At 43.1% G+C, this 21,529-nt stretch overlaps 2 protein-coding genes across 6 annotated transcripts in view; one reads left to right on the forward strand and one right to left on the reverse strand.

Moving 5' to 3' along the window:
- Positions 1 to 8,609: 8,609 nt before the first annotated feature.
- Positions 8,610 to 15,737, reverse strand: LOC101763062. 3 transcript variants are annotated; one of them, XM_022828087.1, is made up of 5 exons: positions 13,656 to 15,735; positions 13,213 to 13,531; positions 12,925 to 13,061; positions 9,911 to 10,036; positions 8,610 to 8,901 (listed from the first exon to the last, which is right to left on the reverse strand). In XM_022828087.1, exons 2-5 carry the CDS (start codon positions 13,500 to 13,502, stop codon positions 8,858 to 8,860), a joined length of 597 nt encoding a protein of 198 aa, XP_022683822.1. In that variant the 5' UTR covers positions 13,503 to 13,531; positions 13,656 to 15,735; the 3' UTR covers positions 8,610 to 8,857. The 3 variants fall into 3 exon arrangements, with proteins under 3 accessions (XP_022683822.1, XP_022683821.1, XP_012702816.1); XM_022828086.1 differs by having other exon boundaries at positions 13,213 to 15,735; XM_012847362.2 differs by lacking the exons at positions 8,610 to 8,901; positions 9,911 to 10,036 and adding an exon at positions 11,933 to 12,835 and having other exon boundaries at positions 13,213 to 15,737.
- Positions 15,738 to 19,140: 3,403 nt separating this feature from the next.
- Positions 19,141 to 21,529, forward strand: part of LOC101778059 (probable RNA-dependent RNA polymerase 3) — a 31,609-nt gene continuing 29,220 nt past the window's right edge. For all 3 annotated transcript variants that reach the window (XM_022828250.1, XM_004975010.3, XM_022828251.1), the window contains exons 1-3: positions 19,141 to 19,548; positions 19,908 to 20,553; positions 20,801 to 20,951. In XM_022828250.1, coding sequence (XP_022683985.1) covers positions 19,248 to 19,548; positions 19,908 to 20,553; positions 20,801 to 20,951 — 1,098 coding nt within the window. In that variant the 5' untranslated portion in view covers positions 19,141 to 19,247. The remainder of the gene's footprint in view (positions 19,549 to 19,907; positions 20,554 to 20,800; positions 20,952 to 21,529) is intronic.

Consider the following 21,529-nt stretch of genomic DNA (forward strand, 5'->3'; position numbering starts at 1 on the left):
TACAAAACTTAAAGGCATCTCATAGAAGGATAGTAAGCAGGACATATTAGAGAAAAGATTAGATCATTGCCAAGACAGTAATATGCTAGGGTCACTGCCGTCCCTTTCAGAGGAAACTCAACTAGGGCGAGGGATCGAGCCCTTTTATAGAACTACAAAGCATCTCACAGGCGGACAGTAAGCAGGACACACTATAGAAAATATTAGACCATAGCCAAGACAGTAATATGCTGGAAACCCATTCTTCGACAATTACTCCAATCACAAGTCTACTCCTTTTTACTTGATAAGCCAGGAGTGAACATATTCTTAAGATCTTGATAAACTAAGAGTTTGAGAAGCCATGCCTCATAACAGTGAACTGATCACTAAGCAAGATAAGGACATGTTACATATAAGATTTTGAGGCCAGTCCCCTCCCACTTGCTACATATAAGTTACACTATGACCTTACATCAATGGAAAGATCAATTAGAACAACCATAAGCAACACAGACCTTACATCATTTTATACCAAATATAGCGCATAAGGAAAAGTAGGTTTAAGGCTTAACATGAGTGCACAAAAGAACAAATTTAAGTAAATAAGTGGTTTTTGAAACTTACCGCCACATATTCTTCCCATACAGCATCACTATCAACAGATATTTTATTTTTATTCCAATCCCAACCAAATCCACTTGATTCCAGCATACCATTGATGATAGTGTAGTGTTTGTCAAAGGTCTTGTTCCTCGCCATGATATTGTCTTTTGAGATATCCACATTACACTTTTCTCGGACATTCTTGGAATAACAAATGCATCGTCCCGAGATATTGCATCACGTAGCACACGTGAATCTGAAGCTGATCCTTCCCATCCCGCTAAGACGTAAACAAATTTCATGTGACGATCACAAACCCCTAAAACATTGGTGGTAATCTGTTGCTTCCTATTCCTATACCTCCCTTGGTCAGCTAAAGGCACAAAAACGTCAATGTGTGTACCATCTAATGCTCCAAGGCAATCTTCAAACCACTTCCACTTGGAATCCTCAGGTTGTACAGCTGATGGATCAGGAAGCTTGATAAATTCATGGCATAATGATAGAATACCTCTAAGCACCTCATTGAAGTGACGGCAGATTGGCTCAAGTGACCATCCATATGAGCTACGAATCATCCTCATCTTAGTGCCATGACCCACTACAAGCAAAAAGATTGCTACCTTTTCTTCTACCGACACATTCTTGTTATCACACATACCACATCTCTCACGTAAGATGGCACATAGGTCATAAAATGATCTCTTAGTTAGGCGCAAACTATCATAGCAATAGACATTTGATCCTTGGTACAGATTTCTTAGCATTTGTTTGCGTGTAGCTACATCTCTCTCAACCACTTCATTCCGATCAACAATATGTCTAGGTCTCTTACGCTGATACCAGTGCACAATCATGCTCATGACAGCAGAAACAAATAAAGCAGCCACCCTTTTTCTCTTTTTCCTACTCATCTCTCTCATTTGCTCCATGCTTGTATTAACCAAGTCTATGTTGTTGTCAGGCATCTAAAGCACATATGCAAAAAGGAATATTTTAATTTATCATCAAAATGCTACACTATTTTGGATAATCAGTAACTTCTTGTGTTAAAAAGGTTATGTCAAGTTCTTGTGCTAACAGAATGCACTCAACAAGGTTCAAGGTCCAAAAAACAGAATGCACTCAACAGGTCCAAAAAACAGAATGCATCTCAATACTGAACCAGACAACTCCTTGATGATAACACAATAACTAACTGCCTTTATAGTTGGAGATGTCAAGTTCTGAGTGATGGGGTTCAGGAAGCTGCCGTTATGCTATGAATCCCTAACTTTCTGCTAACTTCAGTAAACATGATAAGGAAGACCAAGTACCAAAGGCACCACATGGAAAGACCATCAATAGCTATATCATTGAAATAAACCACTCCGTTATAGAATTAAGCCGACCATTTCTAGCTTGTTTGGATGCTCACAATACCATTCCTGCTAGGAGCAATCTATAGTATTAACATTTTTTAAGCTGTTAATGGAGTTAGATAACAAACAAGTAGAGCACTCTATTTTCTGTGATAGACAGAAGGCAAGTTATTTCTATTGCGACACTGATGGTACTATTTCTGATAGACAGGTTATTTCTGTGATAGACAGATGGCATCTCACGACAGTATGGTAGATATTTCTGACTCAAGACAGCTCATGGCTAAAGAGTACTTGCAAGCTTAAAACTTATAAAGAGTACTTGCATTGGTTCCATCCAGAGTATATCACATATAAATCACATAGTCCTACTGAAGTTGTGCGGAACAGAAAAAAGATAGCTATACATTCTTAAGTATACAGAAGAATAAAGGACCATCATTTTCTATGATTTTTCAACTAAGGATCCACTCGCTAATCTTTGAACTTACAATGTATCAGTGCCTCAGCATATCAGTTCCTTGCACCCTTCTTGAAGCCGCCCAGCAACGCCTTAACCAATAGCTAACAAAAGAGAAAAGAATCTGAGACAGTGAAATAATTGGCCTTAAGTAACATTAAATAATCTGGTACGAAGTGATCCATAATAGAAGAAAACGTCTATATGCTACACTCTGAGAAAGAAACTTGTCTTCCCAGGTAGTTACCGGGAGTTGACTGAAACCTGCTGTATCCAAAGAGCGACAGAAAGCAAGTAGTGCTGATAGGAAGGATCCAAACAGCTAAAACATACACTGCTGTCACTAATAATATTTAATTACACTAATCATGCATCAATCATAAGCTTTTCTGAAGCACTACTAGTGTTTTTCCTTAGTCAGTTGTCCTATGTCCTTGTCAGAGATCGAACATCCTGCAGCTTCAAACTATTTACAGATTAGTTTCCTTTTCAAATGCTATGCTTTCTTATGAGCAGGTAAGAGTTGATGCCTTTTCCTCCAAGATATTGACGGCTAGCGTTAACAAACTCATTTTAAATCTCTACCAATAACAGCATGGCTTTACCTGACACTGACATGTATCAATTACAAGGTTAGACACCGCATTAAGCTTCCCATGTCACTGAAGAAAACTAACATGGAGGCACAGAGTGATTGGAACTGGGAAAGAAAAATGCACATAAGACAAACTCATCCAGGTCACTCCGTACCATGCTTTAATATTTCAAATAGCCCAGCATGAATCCCAGTGTATATAACAGGAAGAAAAGGACCAATGTAAACAAATATATAACAGGAAGATGGGTAAAAAAGCCAATATCAACCAGAGAGTTGCATCGCTCTAGTAATTTGCACTGCACTACCTATTGATTTTGACACTAGTTTCAGTAATTGAACCTAGGCAAACAGCACATCCAAGGCAAACAGCACATCCGACTCACCGCAAGCTTAAAACTAGCAAGGTTAAAACTTAGATCTGCAGGACTCACCAGGCAGGACTCTGTGCCGGCTCTGGAGATCCTTCTCAGGAAGTGGAGGGGGTCGACGGAGGAGGGGGCAGCGGAGGAGGGGGCCGGCGGAGGAAGTGGAGGAGGGGGCGGCGGAGAAGTGGAGGAGGGGGCGGCGGAGGAACGGGGGCGGAGGCGAGCGGGTGGAACGGGGTGCGGGCGGGCTGGCTGGGGGCGGCGGCGGCGGCACGGATTAAGGGGTGGCGGAGAGGGGCTGGAAGAGGGGGCGCCGGAGGATGAGGCCGCGGCGCGACAGGTGGCGACCCGGATTATGGGGCGGTGGTTCAGGGGCGAGTCGGGAGGCGTCGGGAGCAGGCGAGTGGGGGAGAGGAGTCGGGGCCTCGGGGGGGGGGAATCAGTTTCCTGATATTTTGCTCGGAATGTGGGGAAGGGAAGATGGAATCCTCAGGAATCCCTCTTTCCAATTCCGGGAGCAGCCAAACAAGATGACTTTGGAAATTAATTCCAATTCCAGCCAATTCCAATGAAACAAACAGGCCCTAAGAGGAAAAGTATTTACGTCTGGTCTGTGCTATGATTTCCTGAAATCACCTGTCAATATAAGATGTGTGCAGAATTACTCGTGAGAATTCTGAAGAAGACATTGTGCTGGTTTCAGCTTAATTTATTCTGTGAGAACTGAGAGATGAATCAAAACATTAAGATAAAAAATGTTGCTAAGGTTAATCTGACCGACTGAAATAGTGATGCCTAATTTGTTGGAATTAGATGGCTTCGCATGTAACTTGTATTTATTCATCATTTCAACTATCACGGAAGTTTTGATATGGTTTTGCGGTGGTTTCATGTTTCATCAGCTACATAAGAGTGTTATAAGTATCATATACTGAGACATCAGGTGTGATTTTTCCAAATTACCCTTCATCAAAAGGCCATTTTGACGTGCTGGCACCATCCTCCAAGATACATCTTTTGCTCCATTAGGCTAGCTGCTCCATCATTTACGTTGCACCTTATAGCAAAAACACGCATGGTGACAATTCGATCGGGACAAGGTTGGTTGTGGAGATGCACCAATACTGCGATGGCTTTTGTTTTTTTTTTCCCAGAACGTTCATTGTGCATATTTTCACTTAGATAGGGAGATAACTTTGTAATAACCATACAAATGAATCAATAATTTTAATATAATGAAAATCGGTCCCTCTCTGGCAGCATTTTCTCCCACAGCTTTGGTAACTCCATCAGGGAGATGAGTTTCGTCTTAAGTGAAAATCAGGAACCAAATAAAGATAATGAAGCTTTCACGAGTGGCAAGGAATTAATTTCACAAAATTGGAGGCTTACACGACGATGCATGTAGTCAAAGCGTATGCATGTGGGGGTAAGAAAAGATTGGATTTTGTGGCTATGACTCGGTAAACCGGGAATCTAGATTTCTGCTCACACACTAATTTGGGGCTATATGACTCTGCTCGCTAACCGATTGGACTTGTCGACTTGATCTGCGTTTTGCATGCACACACGCAGTTACAAACTTACAGTTTGACTCATAGTCTCTGTAATAAGAATAGCCGTCAGAGATCCCCTTTTCTTTGATTGTGCACTGGCTGCTATAAATACATTCTTTGATTGTGCACCCCTTTAACCTACTGCCTACCATTTTATTTGTCCATATCAAACAAGATGAATGCGAAGCAAGCTATTCTTTGCTGCCTTCTTGTAGTGCTCATGCTACACACAGATTACACCTCGGCCGGTTCGTGTTTCTTGCATCTCTTTTCCTTTGTGTTCTAGTTTATGAATTACTTTGTTATAATATGATCAAGATAGAAGCGCAATTCAACTTTTTTTAAAAAAAATTAATCTTTTTTACATAGATCGTCTGCGCCACTATAACTATGAAGATCCCATTCTGTAAAAGCTGGCTGTGCAAGTCCGAGTGCTGGCTTCAGAAGAAACTACGGAAAGTTGGACTCCAGGAGTACAAGTGCATCAAAGGAGGGATCAAGGGCAAGTGCCGTTGCGTAGTTTGTAGAGATATTCCTCGTTGATTTGCAAAACCATCATCGTAAAGGAAGAATCAGTTAATACGTCGTCGGCTCGTCGCGTTCTTTGTCTAAGAAATTCAAGGTAGTTAGTAGTTAAGTATGTAGTGCTATCGTTATTACTTTTGGCATGCTAGTGTGAGCTCTTATTATTATGAAATCTTTGGTTCAATAATACATTTGGTGTCTAGCTAGCAGTTTCTTGGTTCATTACCATTCGGAAAAAAAAAAGCTCATTGTTTCAACGATGCAATGATTCTGATGTGAAGTTTTAGGATGCATTTGGTTTCGAGATAATGTGGGATGGGATGGTCCCATTCCTGATTTTTGGAATAGAATCGTCCCACTTCGTGTTTCAATTGATGGACGAGTCCATCCTATATTTTTTGTTTGGTTGGAAGTACGAGTTAGTGAGATTAGACACTTATGAGACCCACGAGTTTGGGCCAAATTAGGCATAGCCAAGGCCCAGTTCAGCCAGCACCTCTCCTTTTTTTATCTCTCCCTGCCATGTGGGCCACTCCCCATCATCTCGTTCCTCCCGACGTTGGCCTCATGAGTGCCGCTCACCTGTTCGGTTGCGCCGCTCACCCGGGCGGACGTGCTCCTGACCCACGTAGGCACGCAGCGCATCGGGCGCGCCCCCACGTAGCCGCGCTTCCCCTTCCACGCCTGTGGCGCCGCCATGGCAGCATGAGGCGGTTGCAAGATTTGAAATTCCAGCAAAGTAATCCATGAATCGATGCTCCAATGGCGTCAAAATCGAATCCATTGATGATGAGGAAGATGCCACACATGAAGGAATTTGGAGGGGACTCGCTGTGGGCACTGGATTTGTCCGGCGAACGCAGCTTCTACGTTTGCATCCTCTTCGTACATCCTCGAGCGCCACAGCCCCATCCGTTGATGAGTGTTAACAATGGTAGCGGGGAAGGAGGAAGGAGAATTGGAATAAGGAGAAGGAGCTAGGAAGGAACGAGGAATGATTGGATCACGGAGATTGGTTTTGGTTCGTACAATTCCTTGTCCTCACCCCTCTCGCTCCTTAGTTTATATTCTGTTACACGGCAGATATGCCACATCCATGCCTGCAAAGCATGTTTGCCCATTCAGGGTCAACAACGCGTGGGTTGGGCTTCCTGACTCAGCCCAGCTTTAGTGGCCCAACAGGAGGAAAAGGAATATCATCATAAATAGCTTCTGGCTCTTGTGCTTCATCAGGTGTAGAGTCTTGCACATCTTCAAAGGGGCTAACATTCCCCTACCCTTGAAATCCTGCTTGACCTCAAGCGAGTGCTCGGGGAAATCTCTGACATCTTCCCAGGTTGCCATTGAAGTAGGCCAATTCGACCATTTCATAAGAACTTGAGGGACTTGTTGGGTGCCTTGTTCAATCAACCTGTGCTGGAGAAACGATTATGGAATGCGAGGGAGTTCAATATCAGAAGGAACTGAAGGAATTACCGTCACATCAGACGTCACCACCTTCTTCAACTGAGAAACATGGAGGACAGGATGTATAGATGACCAAGATGGCAGCAGGTGATAGGCAACCTGACCAATCTTGCTGAGAATTTTGTATGGTCCAAAGTATTTATAGGCGAGCTTCTGGTTAGATCTTGGTGCCAGAGATGATTGAACATAAGGCTACAGCCAGCCTAAGGAACATCATTTCTCCCATGGCAAACTGTCTTTTAGATCTGTGCTGATCAGTTTGCTTCTTCATTCTTAACTTAGATCGATGAAGATGTTGTTTGATAAGTGCAACCAAACAGACAACTCGGGAACCTCCACCGAATCAACTTCCGAAATGCCAAAATGCCTGGGAGAATAGCCATACAAAGCGACAAAAGGAGATAACCCGGTAGCTAAATGTGGGCAAGTATTGTACTAGTACTCCGCAAGAGGAAGCCAGTGTATCCATTTGGAAGGGAAAGCACTCACAAAAACATCTTAGGAAAGTCTCCATAGTTTGGTGGAGACGTTCCGTTTGCCCATCTGACTATGGGTGATAACTGGAACTCATGTGAAATTCCACTCCTCCTAATTTGAACAACTCTTTCCACAGCAGATGGATAGTGCTGCTTCATCCAGTTTATAGCCTTCTAGTACCTCAGACAACCATTGTGGAGAACAAGTAGACGATGCAGCACATTGGGACTAATGGAAGTACTTCCTGGATAGTGCATCAGCCACACGGTTCTCACAACCCTTTGTATAAACTACCTTATACTGAAGGCCCAAAAGCTTAGTGAATACCTTCTGCTGCCAATAAATATGTAGCCTTTGTTCATTCAGCTGTGAGAGACTTTGTTGGTCAGTATAGATAGTGAATTCCATGTGTTGAAGATAGGATCTCCACTGCTGGACTGCTAGCAAGATAGCCAAGTACTCTTTTTCATACGTAAATAAGCCTTGAGAACGAGGGCCTAGAGCTTTGCTGATAAAAGCAATAGGATGACCTTCCTGCATCAGCACAGCACCAACTCTAGTGCCACTTGCATCTGTTTCGATGGAGAATGTCTTAGTGAAGTCTAGCAAAGCAAGAACGGGAGAGTTACAGAGTGCTGATTTCAAAGCATTGAATGATTTGTTATGGTCCACTGTCCATACAAAAATAGAGTGTTTCATGAGCAAACGTCAGTCAATGGCCTACTGATCACGCCAAAATTCTTTACAAATTTGCAGTAATAACCAGCTAACCCAAGAAGCTTCTTAGCTCTTTGATTGAAACTGGTACTGGCCATTAAGCAATAGCAGCAATCTTGTTAGGATCAGTACCCACTCCCTTCTCACTTATCACATGACCCAAATAATTGATCTGACACCGAGCAAATGAACACTTGGATAGCTTCACCAACCAATGATCCCTAACTAATAGTTCAAACACCAATCTGAGGTGTACTAGATGATCCTCATATGTGTTGATGTAGATAAGTACATCATCAAAAAAAGACCAACACAAACTTTGGGAGGTAAGGTTGAAGGGTAGAATTCATAGTGAATTGGAATGTACCAGGAGCTCCAGTGTGGCGGAACCGTCCAACTTAAACTGGCTTAAGTGCGTCTAATCACTGTCGGAATAGCAATTATCCGAAACACACTTAAAATAGTGTAAGCCCGGTAGTCTGTCAAGTGTCCCAAGGACGCCTCGAAACATCCACGACGTGTTTCATAGACATACATTAGGATCACTTCTACGAAGGGAAAGCATCAACAAATATTACATTTTTATATACATACAGGAGATACGAATTATTACAAACCATAGATTGAAATAAACTTAACAGTGCAGGTTAAACCATTATTACAAGTTTTGAACACAAAGCCAGTCCAAGGCAAATAATTATACAACTAAGTTTTATTCTAGGGTATCATGAGACTCATACGATACCCTAGTTCTTCGGGACTTCCTCTTCAATTGTCCCCTGCTGTGTTTCTGAAAACAACAACAAAGGATCCCTTGAGTATGAGGGTACTCAGCAAGACTGACCCGACTAACTAACATAGATAGATTTAAAATACTGTATGATAGTTTTATGGTGTACTGGCTGATTCACATTTTCCGGAAAAGCTTACTATTAGTGGGACCTTAGTTTTGTCATTTCATTTCAGTTTAGTTTTTACCTAACCAGCCTAGGTGAATAAAATATTTTGAGCACTCAGGTGGAACTAAGTCATACACCATATTAATTCCAGAAAAATATTACATTCAACTTGATTACACTACGATGCTTAAGTGATAATCAAGTGCATTCATAACCGAGAATTGTGGCGATCCAGACCAATTTACATCCTGCAGGAGATACCCGACTACTAGCCATGCACAACTGTCCAGGTTGCACATAACAACCTTTTGATTAGCTGTACCCAATGATCGGAAATATGACTACCCAAACCTAGGGACGCATCCCCACATGGGACCCCACGTCTGGCCTGATCTCCATGTGAGTTTCAAGCTACGCCCCTGCCATTCTACAGCACGTCAAGCACGGGTACGAAATATTTCCAATCAGAGAGCCAACTAACCTACCGAGCTTTGTTGGTTCCATACACAATAAGAAACCAGGTAAAATCACTTGATCACTGGTTAAAACAACAAACGGTCCTTTACCAGATTAAATTTAACAGACAGAACTATCATCTCTAGCTTTTATCCACATTTCCAAAATTCCAGGCTATTTTCCTTGATTAACAGGTATGACAAAATTAATCTTAGAGTTGAGTAACAAAAGTTACTTAAAGGTATCTAAGCATTGCTAAGCATAGGATAGTTACTAATTAGTTGAACAGGTGGCAAAGATGTCCTCTAAACAAGGTAGGATCATGCACAAGAGTGGTTTGCAATCAACTCCTGGACTTAATGCATTCATAAGGAAATAACCAATAGATGGACTCATGAATAATAATTTCTGAAAGTAGATAGGCTTAGATGCACCGGGGCTTACCTTGATCCACAAAAAGGTTAGTATCTTTAGAAGATCCTCCCTCACAAGGAATTAATTCAATAACCTCTTCAAATTCCTGAGGCTCTTCAGATACTTCCAAGAAATCTACTTCTAGGGCTTCTGTGTCTACGATAGAATGCATGCATTGGTTAGAGATGCAAACTTTTTAAAATCAAAGACTATCCAACTTATCTTCATGGTAAAGTTGCAAGCCAACACTAATCTACCCATAAAGATTAACCCACAATTTTAGTTTCTTTAACTAACCTAGCTTAAGCATTCTCTTTTATTTAGAAAAGTATTATAAGTAATTTCTAATCTGAAAAACTTAATTCCTATAGATTAATAATTATAAATAATAAAACATTATTCAAAATTTTATTCATTTTATAAAGATTAAGTATTTATTTAAATACCTTAATCAACAGTATTTAATAAATACTTAAATTTTATTATTTTATCCTAGGGTTTAAGAATTTTTAATGCATAAAGGAAAATAAAATACACCTAATAAAATTGGTTTCACTATTTTTGGACAATTCTACAAATTATAATGAATTAAATATGAAAATAGGAATTTAAATCTATTTTCTAAATCTAAAAACCTAACATTATCCAAACTCCCCCCTATCCAGACTTTTCTCACGCGCCCACTCACTGATACATGGGCCTCGGTCAACAGGCCGAAGCCCGGCCTTGACCGAGGACTGGCCGGCGTCAGAGGGGCAGCTCGTCGGCAACAAGGTTTCTGGCGATGGGGACTCACTCACTTGACTTGTGACACCTTTCCGCACTTCCTGATGGTGCTGTAGGGGTGGTTGGCCGGACAACAACAACGAACGTTGCAAGGCAGACGGAGGCACGATGGTGAAAGGCGGCGCGGTGGTGCAAAGCTCGCTGGCAGCAACCCTACGACAGCAAGCTACGTGGGAGCCTCTACTACGACTCTAGCAACACGGCACGCCCTCCAACCCAAGCTAACCGTGGCCGGAGCAAGGTCCTCCACAACGGCGGCCATGACCGAGGCATGACACACGGCGGTGCAAGCGTTCCAGCCAACTCGGCCGGACCCCAAGCCAACAAGCATTGTCTACACCATCCTTAGCTCACGCGCAACACACCCAAATTCTAGGATGACGCCCAGAACCCCAGCACAAGGCATCTCCATGGCGGCGCCCTTACCAAAACAAGTGGCGGCCGGACCCGAGGAAGAAGAACGGTGGGGTGGTGACGATGGTGATTGGATCTGGACAACGGCTGACGGAATTGGTTTAGGAGCTCAAGGCGGCGGTTCTTGGCAAGGTGGACTGATTGGCGGCGGCGGGACAGTGGCGGAGCAGACCGGCGACCAGGGCAGTGAAAAAATAGAGCTGGCAGTGAAACTGGATCACGCCGACGGCGAGAAGGCAATTTATACGAAAAATTACCGTCCTCTCGCCCGCCACGTCCTGCCTGCTTGGTTGCTCTCGTGTGGCTCGCTCTTGCTGGCGCGGCACAGTGGCGCCGCTCTAGACATCACTGGCGAACAGTTGTGTGGCACCCGACCTCCTCTATTCTTCCTTTCTTTTTCCCCCAAAACACCCGAAAGTCAACTCAAATTTGTGACCAAGTTGCAATTCAAACTCCCGGATATCCTTTAAGCAAAGTTGTAGATGATCATGTGCTCTACATTTGATTGATTTGCCTCAGTTGCCAAATATCACTCCATCCTTATAAATTTTAACTCCAATGCGGGCTAGGGTTCGGTGCTGATAACTGAATCAACCCCCCCCCCCCCCCCCGACATTCAGTTTTGTCAGACTATCAATTTTTGAATTCAAATTCAACAATCTAAACTCAGCTTAACTTGCCCAACAACTTCTGGAACTTGTTAACCATATAACAGGGGTTCCATTTTGCATGTTAAGGCCCAACTCGTAGATACAAATTCTTCCAAAAACTCGAGCTAAAGTCTGCCATATTTCACTGTTTTTCGAACTGAATGGGCTTTTGCCATTCAGTTTCATCTGTTATACTTGACAGTGCAACATTTCAACTTTGAGCTCCAATTGAAATACTTAAACCAACTATTCCTTGTCCAAAAGCTACTGAAACTTATTAACCTCATGTTATATGTTCCATTTTGGATGTTCTTGTCCAAGGTCTACATGTAAAAATTATCAAAAATTGCATCCAAAGTAGGCCACTCCTTACTGTTTTCAGACTCAATGGCATTTGGCATTCAGTTCGACATTTAAGTCTAAACTGTATGCACTTTCCAACTTTGAGCTCCCAATAAAAATTAAAATCCTTCCTTTCGTTGTCCAACAACTAGTTCATATTGTTCTTTGAATATCTAGAGTACTTAGGCTCCAAAAAGATCCAATTTTTTAATATGAAATTTCTCAGAATTCAAGCCCACAACTGGTCATCCATTACTATTCTCAAATTTAACTCAGTTTCAGTAGCTGAGCTAAAAACTGCACCACTTTCAAATTTTGAACCTCATTTAAAATACGGATCATTTATTTTCTCTGACCAACAACATGTCCAAAAGCTTCATTATAGATCGGAGTCCACTTATTTCCCAAAACATCTCCCCAGCTTCAATGAAAATTCTGCCAGAAATCAAATTCAAAGTTGACTAATTGTTACTAATTTCAGACTTGTATTTTCAGACCATGAACTGTACTTCCAAATCAATCCATCTTTGACTATGAATTTGAGGTGTTTATGACTTGAATTTCACTTCCAATTTGATTCCTTTGAGTTCTAAATACCTTCAAGGCTTGCCTTCACATTTTTGTCAAATTTTTTCGATTTTGAATCTCAAATTTGCTTTTTTGGTCAAATTTTGACTTAAAGTTGACTTTGGCCCATAATATTTTCTTAGCATCCAAATTTCATCATTAACACCTTGATAGCCATTCTTAAGCTTTTTAACACCTGATTGTTACATCCAGTTAGTCCAAAAGCTATGACTCTAAACTCAAAGCGACCGCAATGTTTTTGGAAGGCTGTTTTATATTCCTCACCTGGCTTGATTCGAATTTGATGGAACCTAGATCGGAGATCCAAACTTGAAAAACAACTAGCATGGGCCAATTCATCTAGAAATTCATCAATGACTGGAACTTGATATTTGCCCTTGATGGTAATAGCATTCAAATACCTATAATCAACACAAAAGCGCCATGAATTGTCTTTCTTCTTGACCAACAAGACTGAAGATGAGAAGGGGCTAGAACTCTTTTATATCAACCCACTAGCAAGCATATCTTTTATCTACTTCTCATTCTCATCTCTTCAAAACTGGTGCGAACCTGTAAGGCCGAACATAAACAGGAGCGGCACCCTCCACCAATGGAATAGAATGATCACAAGATCTTGGTGGAGGAAGATCTGTTGGCACTGAGAAAACACTAGCAAACTCTTCAATAAGTTGTTGCACTTCGTAAGGGAGGTTCACTTGAACAGGATCAGTAACAGTTACCTCCACAGAACAAACCTGAATGATAGAACCCTTAGGTAATAATGAGCTTTCACCATACAATACCACAGTAGGATCAGCATAAGGGATAGCTATCCATCTTTGTTTCCAATGCACTTTCATTGGGCTGAATTGCTCAAGCCAGTCCAGACCTAGAATCATATCATAGGATGAAATAGACAATGTCTTCATATCACCATGGAATGCATACCCATTAATTGACCAACTAGCATTTGGAAGATGGGAACTGCAATGCAAGGTATTATCATTGGCTACCTGAACATTCATGGCAGAACAATTTGGTTGAACACCAGATAGCTTATCGGCCAACTCCTGGCTAATAAAAGTGTGAGAGCTGCCGGAATCCACCAAGATATGGACAGTGAGGCCTTGTATACTGCATTGCATACACATTGACTTCGGTGAAGAAACCCCTGAGACTGTTGCCACTGATACAGTGAGGAACTACTGTGGATCGTTAGCAGAGTCTTCATTGTGAACAGATACATTATCATCATTAAGTTGAAACACCTCCATAAGCTCATGAACAACATGGAGATGGATCTTGTCAGCACAAGTATGACCTTTAGACCACTTCTTGGCACATAATTGACAAAGGCCCTGGGCACGGTAGTGAGCATGAAGAGATTTCCATCATTCATCAACAAAACATGCACGGGCAGCTTCCATAGCCTGCCGATCATCAACCATAGCTCCCAACTGCTTGTCAATTTTAACAGGAGGCAGCGGCAGAGGATGACCACCCATTAACTTCTGGGAATAAGGAAAATCCTGACGTCTCACCGATGGAGACACCTCATTCTGCAATTGGGCAAGAACCACAACAGTATCCAAATTGGGAGGTCTTTGAATGAGAACAGTAGCTTTTAAATCATCACACGACCCATCAATAAAATGCATAGTTAGATGAAGGGGATCAGATTGAGTTTCATAGGCTGTCAACTGATCCACCAACTTTGAATATTTGTCGATATACTCAGATAGAGTTCCTATTTGCCTAATTGTTAAAAATTGGCGAACGAACAACTAGTGTTGATCGCGACCAACTCTATCTAGGACCAATTTTGAGAACTCAAACCAGGAATATGATTTCAATTTCTTCTCAACAGATGGAAGCCAGCGAGCAGCGGCTCCCGTGACATACATCGAGGCGATCTTAACCCACCTATGCGGCTCAGTTTCACACAAATCAAAATAATCTTCACAACAATTAAGCCAAGGCTAGGATTATCACCGTCAAAATTGGGGAAATTCAATTTCGGTATCTTCTCTAATGATGAATTCCCAAAACTCCCTGAACCTCCACAATTACTATGATATCAGAGTGAACTTGAATCAGGAACAACATTGGACTGGGATTTGTACATACCCTTGATCGGGGGATGAATCATGGGCGTGATGGACCTGTAACCATCTGCCCGGTGAGAAGATTCAATGCAGTACTTGTGGGGCTTGTCAGCCAGATCTCCGGTAGCTGGGTCGCCGGTAGCCAACTTGAGCGCCGGGGAGAGCAGGGCGCCTACGGAACAGGTTCGAGGAGAGCTTGCTCCCAATGTTTGTTGAGCTTACGGACCTCCAGCCTGATGTCATCGATGGTGCCGTTGATTTTCGGACGCCACTCATCGAGAGATGACACCACCTTCTCCAAATCGGAGACGCGCTTCTCCTGATCGGACGCGGCTTCCATGAAGCGCTTGTCCCACTTCGCGTCCTGCTCCTTGAACAGCTTCTCCCACGTGGCGTCATGCTCGGAGATCTTGTCAAGGATGAGCTTGGTGTCTAGATTCATGGCGCCTTGGCAACATTGGAGCCCGGTGTAGTGGTTGTGGGTGGCCGGCGGATCCAGATCGGCATGGGCACGGCAATGATTCGGAGTGGATGGGAATTACAGGAGACGAATCCGATCAGATGGCTTCCGATTCGACTCTACCAACCCGATCTGGTTACAAAATCAACCAGCACGAACAAATCTCAGGCAAGTCTGTAGGATCGAATGAGTCTGATACCAATTGTTAACAACGGTTTGGTTCATGCAATTCCTTGTCCTCACCCCTCTCGCTCCTTAGCTTATATTTTGTTACACAGCAACTACGCCACATCCATGCTTGCAAGCATGTTCGTCCATTCAGGACCGACAACACGCGGGTTGGGCTTCCTGACTGGTCCAGCTTTGGTGGCCCAACAGGAGGAGAAGAAATACCATCAGAAACAGCTTCTGGCTCTTGTGCTTCATTAGGTGTAGAGTCTTGCACATCTTCAGATACAGAGGGGCTAACAACGAGCACCGACAATGAGCTCGACACACTGCCATGAGCTTGCTCTCCTCTTCCTAATGCTCGTTGTTTGTAGCTGAGAGCCGACGCCAGCTCGACCACACCGTGTTCCAAGTGGGACGAGTCCGTCCGCTCGATTTTGGTGGATGGGCTCGTCCCGCATATAAGCGAATATTTGCTCGCGGGATCGATCCGTCCCTCTCCATCCAAAAAGCAAACACTACGAAAAACGGGATCGTCCCGTCCCGTCCTATCCCAGTTTATCCTTGATACAAACACACCCTTAAGTTTTCGGTGACATGCTTGCTTTACAAAGAGCAGACACATCTATTCAAAATTGAAAACTTACATGGTGTTTTGGCAGCACGGTCCGCGGCTGCATGATAAAAGATTTGAGGTGTGTTTGGTTTTCTTGCCTGCCTCGATCATTGGCCTCATCGCATCCAACGGAGAAGAGCCGCACTGACTGGCCCAAGCAAACAAAGGAAAAATTGGTTTCAGCTAGGCAACGAGATCCCACTGTGATGGTTTTGCTCAAAGCAACATATGGGAGCTTTACCATTGTGGGATCGAAGTCAGCCGCACAAAGAAAAATGGGTGCGGCAACGAGATCCAGTAATGAATATATCAAATACTGACAAATGAGATCATTTCAGATTTTTCGCTGAATTAGTGTTGTACTTTCGTGAAATTAATTTCACTTTCAAATACTGATGAATGATATCCACATCATATATGGGAACTTATACATTTCACTTTCAAATTAGATTTCATTTTTTAAAAAAGGCAAATTAATTTTGCTTAATGCAGGACATTGAACTTTCTTTGAATTGGGCAAAACACACCGCAATCCAACAAATTGGCTCCATACCGTTACAAAATCGCGATTATTTGCTGGCTCATACCAAGCTCCTCCGATCGTCAGCCACCAGCAACTATCCCCTTCCTCCTCTGCTCCTTCTCCAAGCAGAATCAGTAGCTCCATCCTCCATGCTACCACGGATCCTTTCCTCCCTATTCAAATCCCGCCAACAATCTTCACGAGCACACAACTACCGGTAGCCTCCTCTCAATTTCACCCTCTTCGGCCAAACCAAGCTACCTTGCCGCTGATGCCTGATGTGGCAGTACTCGGACACGGCGATAGGGTGTGCTCGACCCGGGCCCGTGATCAGATGAAGACAGAGAGAGATAAGAACCTGACATGTGAGCCCCATCTCAATGAGGGCAAAATGGAAGTTCCCGGTACCTTCTCGCTCCTCAAACCAAAGAAATGGTACCCGCCGGTCAATATGATAGATTGCATGTGCTCTGTTAATTCGTAGAAAGTTCGATGCCCCGCAACAAAAATTGACTTTTCTCGACTAGTGCAGGTACCCTGCCTATAAATTTAATTAGAACCTATTATTATTTATAATTTATGATATCAAATACACACATGATAAACACAAAAAGCTATTATTATTTATATACAAAGATGTCTAAACAAATACTTCATCCGTTCCAAATTATAATTTATTTTGTTTTTTCTAGATTCATAACTTTTGCTGTACATATAGATATGTGCTATGTCTAGATACGTAACAAAAGTTATGTATCTAAAAAAGCCAAAACGAATAGTAATTTGAGATGAAGAGAGTAACATTTAAATTGTCCATGCCCAGATGGGGGAATGTTAAAATATTATAATAGACAGAGGAAGAGGAACGCTAGGATAAAAAAATCAATTCTGTTACTAGTGAACCCATATGAATGAAGTAAATTGCGCTATGTCGAACCAACAAAACTACCTCTACTATTACGTCAACCTCAGATCCATAACGTTGTACCATAGCAACGTTAAGAGACACAAAAGCAACATGTAGCAACGAATGAACACAGACATATGTACTCTTTAAAATACTGGGTTGTGGGATGAGTTTGGCTTGGGGGAGGGGGTCGAGCAGCACCTTATATATATGAGATGAAGACAGGAAAGAAAAGTATCCATGCTTTAATCAATCAAAATCAATCGATCAATTAATTTGATTGATAGGGTTATTAGACACATAATTAGAAGGGTTTTAATATAATTGCAAGGGACTTGATGTGGTTGGTGATCTGATTATTCCGGATTGACCGTGATCGATCATCAACAATCAATCAATTTGATTGGTAGGAAAATAGACTCGTAATTGGAAGTGTTTTGACATAATAGGAAAGGACTTGACATGATTGGTGATCTGGTTATTTCGGATTAATTGTGATTGGTCGTCAATCAATCAAGCAATAATATAAATTTGATGGGAATCGCGGGCTTATAATTGGAAGGGTTGCAACGTAATTGGAAGGAACTTAGCATGATTAGTGATTTGATTATTTCAGATTGACCTAGCATCCAGGTTACTTAAAAGGAGTGACGGATCCACAAGACACCAGAACAGCACAGGTAAATGCACTTGAGGAGGGGAAAAATGCACATTTTATGTTAGTTTATTTGAACTATGAACCCCACACATGATGTGCACACACTGTAGCAAAAATCAAAATGGAGTGTCGACTTTGATTTGGTGCTTCAAGCATCGAAATATATACAAATATCTATAATTTTATCTCGTTTTGGTTAGGGGTGTCTGGTTCTTTAGGACTTCCTAAAATTTCTGTTACATCGAAAGTTTAGATACTAATTAGGAGCATTAAACATAGATTAATTATAAAACCAATTGCACGTATGAAGATTAATTTGCGAGACGAATCTATTAACCCTAATTAGTCTATGATTTGACAATATGTTGCTATAGTAAATATGTGCTAATGATGAATTAATTAGATTTAATAGATTCATCTCATGAATTAGCCTCCATCTGTATAATTAGTTTTATAATTAGCTCATATTTAATTATCTTAATTAACATCTTTTAGTTCGCACTGAAGAACCAACGTGATAACGTTTTCAAAAGTTGGAGCGCGTCCGAGATTCAAAAATCACTGGACGAAGGTCTAGGCAAGTGCAACGAGCGTCCAGTAGACCTGTAGGCTTTTCAGCTTCGAGCTGACGTCCTTTTTTCTGAGTTGACGTTGACGAGACCTGTCAGCTCGCTTTCAACGTGTCCCTGACTAGTCACACGACCCACAATTCCCAAACCTCCCTGCTTTCCCGCCACGCACCGCCCTCTTCCCTGTCGCACCATGTCAGCTTTCCTTCCCGTACTCCCTCAGTTCAGAAAGACCGCGATCCTCAGTCAACTAATTTTAAATTTAATTAAATATATACAAAATACTACATTTATGGTATAAAATAAATATCAATAGATTAATTATATAATATATTTTCATACTAAATTTATTTGGAGATATAAGTTAAATTTGAGACTTCCCGAGAATTTGGGACGGAGGGAGTAACAAACATCTCTCCCACTGCCGTGCAGGCCCCACCGCCACCATAAATGCAAAAGGCCCCAACCGCCGGCGCCGGCGCTCCCCTTCGCTTTGCGCTTTTGATCCCAATCGCCTTTCCGCTTTCCGCTCCACCACCGCCTGCCATCTCACCCCGTCGTCGCCGGGGGATGCGCTGACCCTCCACCACCCCAAGCAAATGCAGCGTCCCGGCCCGTCTCAGGCGGCGCCCCTGCCGCCGGCGGTGGCCGCGGAGCTCGCGCAGCTCGAGCGGAGGCTGGGGCAGGTCGCCGAGGAACGGGCGCGCCGCGAGCTTGGGGCGCTCGGCGAAGCCCCGGCGGTCCGCGTGCTGCGGAAGATCGGGGGGTCCCAGCGGGAGGTCCGGACGCTCACCGGCTACATCATCACGGTCGCCAGGCAGGAGGCGTACGCGCTCAACGCGCTGGCCGTACCCACCGCCGAGAGCGCCGCCTGCTGCTCCTCCGCTCCTTCCCAGAGAGGTGAGGTCCCATCCCCCAGGCGGGCTCCAATTCTTCTTCACTTCATGGGTGTTTTTGTTTTCTTTTAAGAAAATTGCTGGGAGGAAAATACTGTAGAATGCGGGCTGCAGCGTTGCTCGCAGTTTTGTGCTTCAGCGGTAGGTATTTCCAGCCTGCTATTTTCCGGGATGACCACTAGAATTTCAAAATAGGAATGTGCCATTCTGATCTCCCCTGACAATGAAATTTGTTGGCAGATTTTACTAGTCATTTGTTTCTTTTTGGCGCACTCTGTAATGCTTTCGTTAGTAGTGGGACTTTCATTTAAAATTAAAACAGTTCTTTAATGCTTCCTGATGATAGAATCTTGTGTTCAACAGATGAATCTGTACATGGACCGCAGTACCACAATGACGTCCAAATGGAAGAAATAGCTTCGGACCTCTCGAACCATTGCATGGTGATGGACGAGAGTCAAGGTCAGGAGGGTTTTCCGGTGATGATGGCAGTTGACAACCCATCTGATTGCATCTCCCCAAGGGATTGGAACCAGGATCGCATTGAAGTTGATAACGTTGCCCCACCAATGGCTTCTCAGGCAAACCAGATGCCTATGCAGTATGATGACAGTATCCAAGAACTGATTTCCATTGCACCACATGGTGTTATGATGCTGGCTGAAAATCCTGGAAATGGCAGATCATCTGAGATGTGGAACCACACACAGACTGATAGCCCCAAGCACGAGATGGTTCCTACACATCCAAGAAGTGAATCCACCTCAAGCCGCTTGCAGCACTGTTTAAGATGTCTTCAGGGAGTTGGACCCTATGGATTCCATCTGGGCCCAGAGTGTGCAATAATGCTACAAAAGCCCGTGCCGAATCTTGATGCAGAAAATGCATTCAGGAAGGCAGCAAGCCCTCATATCACTAATGAATTGAGGAAGACGGCAAGCCCTCAGATGTGGGCGCTGGAGGATTTGGAGTTCTGCAGGAGATTTTTGATACTATCGTATCTTTGTCAGTAAGTCTTCAGTTTCGTTTTCTTTCAGGATTGTGAACAAAGAACATACTGCTTGTGAAGTGCGGGGTTTTGCTACCCTGTAAACAAATGGATTCAGAATATGTTTCCTTAGCTCACGTACCATTATATATTTCTAAAACAAACACGCGGTTTCTTCCTAGTATGTAATATCAGTTACCTATTTGAGCCAAAAGTAACTTTTGTTTGTGCTATGCTATTGCTAAGACATCTTCATTTCAAATTACAGGAATAACATGGAAGATGAAGCTGTACTGACCGTGGACTATATTAAATCGTTGAAGTTTCTGTCCATTGCTCATTTTGAGTCCGAAATTTGGAGCAAATTCGGCCGGAAGAATTTTCAGGCATCCAATAGAACTGCATCAGATAGGCCAAAGGTCGTATTGTGGTTGCTTTTTATTCTATAATCACTAGTAGAGAAACGACTTTCCATCCACCCCCTTTTGTCCCGGTTTAAAGTTGGCCCGGGACAAAAGGTTCACCAACCGGGATTAAAACTCGGTCACTGGTGGGGGGCTCACCAACCGGGACCTTTTATCCAAACTCGGTCACTGGTGGGGGGCTCACCAACCGGGACCTTTTATCCCGGTTGCAAAGGCTACTGGAAAAAAAAGACTCTGAGAGGCCTTTTATCCCGGTTGGTGTTTCCAACCGGGATAAAAGGGTCCCCCCGATTTAATACAAAAGGATAGTATCCCCTACATAGTCAGATGTGGTGTGTAGGTGGGATGGTAAGGAAGCTACGCGCGAGGCTGGAGGTTGTGGGTTCGAATCCCACGAACCGCGCACGCGCATATTTCGCGTGAATAATTGCGTGACTTGTGACTTGTGACTTGCGCGTGCGGGGGGGCCTCCTGGGAGCTCGGGAATTTTTTTTTTTTGCAGCGCCACGGGGGGTGAACCCTTTTATCCCGGTTGGTATTACCAACCGGGGTTGGTATTACCAACCGGGATA

Source organism: Setaria italica, chromosome VII, assembly GCF_000263155.2.
Source record: "Setaria italica strain Yugu1 chromosome VII, Setaria_italica_v2.0, whole genome shotgun sequence".
Lineage (NCBI taxonomy): Eukaryota > Viridiplantae > Streptophyta > Magnoliopsida > Poales > Poaceae > Setaria > Setaria italica.

What these genes read in the sequence shown, in the direction of transcription:
- LOC101763062 (XM_022828086.1), bottom strand. Translation starts at nt 13,793, where the DNA reads ATGTGTATGCAATGCAGTATACAAGGCCTCACTGTCCATATCTTGGTG. An exon ending in TCAAATTCGAATCAAGCCAG is followed by an intron (nt 10,037 to 12,924) that starts GTGAGGAATATA and finishes ATTCTATCGTAG; the next exon opens with ACACAGAAGCCCTAGAAGTA. An exon ending in TAACCTTTTTGTGGATCAAG is followed by an intron (nt 8,902 to 9,910) that starts GTAAGCCCCGGT and finishes TGTTGTTTTCAG; the next exon opens with AAACACAGCAGGGGACAATT.